General features: G+C 53.9%; 1 protein-coding gene across 1 annotated transcript in view; it reads right to left on the bottom strand.

Annotated features, from left to right (window-relative positions):
• Positions 1-1,125, bottom strand: part of LOC113217363 (zinc finger and SCAN domain-containing protein 2-like) — a gene marked incomplete in the record, with an annotated part of 4,728 nt that extends 3,603 nt beyond the window's left edge. Inside the window, 4 exon segments of the mRNA XM_052269543.1 lie at positions 1-139; positions 214-290; positions 373-477; positions 1,029-1,125. Coding sequence (XP_052125503.1) covers positions 1-139; positions 214-290; positions 373-477; positions 1,029-1,038 — 331 coding nt within the window.
• Positions 1,126-1,520: the final 395 nt, after the last annotated feature.

The following is a 1,520-nucleotide window of genomic DNA, read 5'->3' as shown; positions in this document are numbered from 1 at the left end:
CGAACGGCCCGAAGCGCGCCCTCCTGGGCACCGCCTCCCAGGTCCAGACGCCCCGCGACTCGCCGGGGACCTTGCTGAGCTCCACCGCGAGCTGGGTCGGCGCCGTGAGGAGCGCTCTCTCGGGGTGGCCCAAGGGGACCTGTGTACATGAAGCGCAAACATTACACACAGTTCTGAACTCATAACACTGCCCCACTTCCGTCGAGTACATACCTCGGTGTCCGCAATGACCAGCAGCGGTCCGTGTTTCGGGCAGTCCCCTGCCCAGTCCTTCTGGCAGTCATCGCAGACTGAAACACAAGGACAAAAAGTTATGTCTCGTGTCGCCGAATAACGCGCTTCACCGGCCCGACTCACAACTCTACTACTTACAGAGCAGGTCGTCGCTGTCCTGTAGCTCGGGCTCCGTGCTGGTTCCCCGACTGGCTCGCTTGGGGTAGCGGGGTGCCTCGGAGGGTCCTGGTGCAAGGGAGGCGCCTGCATGGAGAAAAGCTCAGGTTAGAAGAGGTGGCAATCGGCGTTCGACCTCGAGAAAGGGACGCCTTCTCTCAAGATTCGACGTAGGATATTCGCGCCGCCAGTTTGAATCGCAGTAGCCTCGCTGCGTGTGGCTTCATAGCTCGGCTCGGCTCGGCTCGGCTCGGCTCGGCGCTCGGATCGGCTCGGCTCGGCTCAACCTCGGCCGCCGAAGCTCGGCATGCAAGCCTTCGGTTGCTTGGCTCGGTTTCGCAACATCCACAGGAAAAGATTTACTGACGTAATGAATTTTACAATAAATAAAAATGATGGCATCCGCTGAAATTTGAATTAACTTACAAGCGGAACCTCTGCATTGCATTTAAACTGCTCGACTCGTTGCGTACAAACGAAGCGCTTGCAAAGAAATGCCGGTACTTACTTATGAAACTTATAGATTTAGAGAAAAAAACAAAGACTAACGAACAAGTTGACACCCTTTTCCATCACTCGCGCTGTCCTCCTATCAGAGACAAGCGCAGCCATCATCTTAAAACATTTGTTTCTCTTACCGAGCGCCATAACATAACCTGCAAGTCTCGCTGCCTGAAAATTGTTGTCGTTTGTTGTCAGCCGTCAGCTAGCCGTGTGGCCGTGTGCCGACGGAGCCGACGGTGCCGAGTCGTGTCGAGCCGAGCTGACCTAGAAGACCGTAGTCTAGATACCCTTGGCGAGGCTAATATACTTCGATTCAAATAAGCAGCGGGAATCCGCCCACCCCAAAATTTCGCTCTATTTCCCTGATCAGCGCTTTAAGAAGGCGAAATGATATAAAGCAAACCCGTTTCAGAAGGGCGCAAACGATCCTCTTAAGGGGGCATCCTAGTGTAGTGGGCTCAAAAAATGGAAAAAAATATTTTGGTCTCAAAAAATCCCTTATGGTCACTAGATTACAGCCCACTTTGTCCGGCGCGTCAATTCGAATTCTCCTGCCCGTAAGAGCGTAGCGCGTGAAGCAGTACGCAGCGCTCCGTCGGCATCGCAAAACTTTAACGGCGTTTTTC

Source organism: Frankliniella occidentalis, unplaced genomic scaffold (genome assembly GCF_000697945.3).
Source record: "Frankliniella occidentalis isolate FOCC.00 unplaced genomic scaffold, Focc_3.1 Scaffold95, whole genome shotgun sequence".
Taxonomy (NCBI): Eukaryota; Metazoa; Arthropoda; class Insecta; order Thysanoptera; family Thripidae; genus Frankliniella; species Frankliniella occidentalis.
The sequence above is the reverse complement of the archived record's forward strand: the minus strand, read 5'-3'. Positions and strand labels throughout refer to the sequence as shown.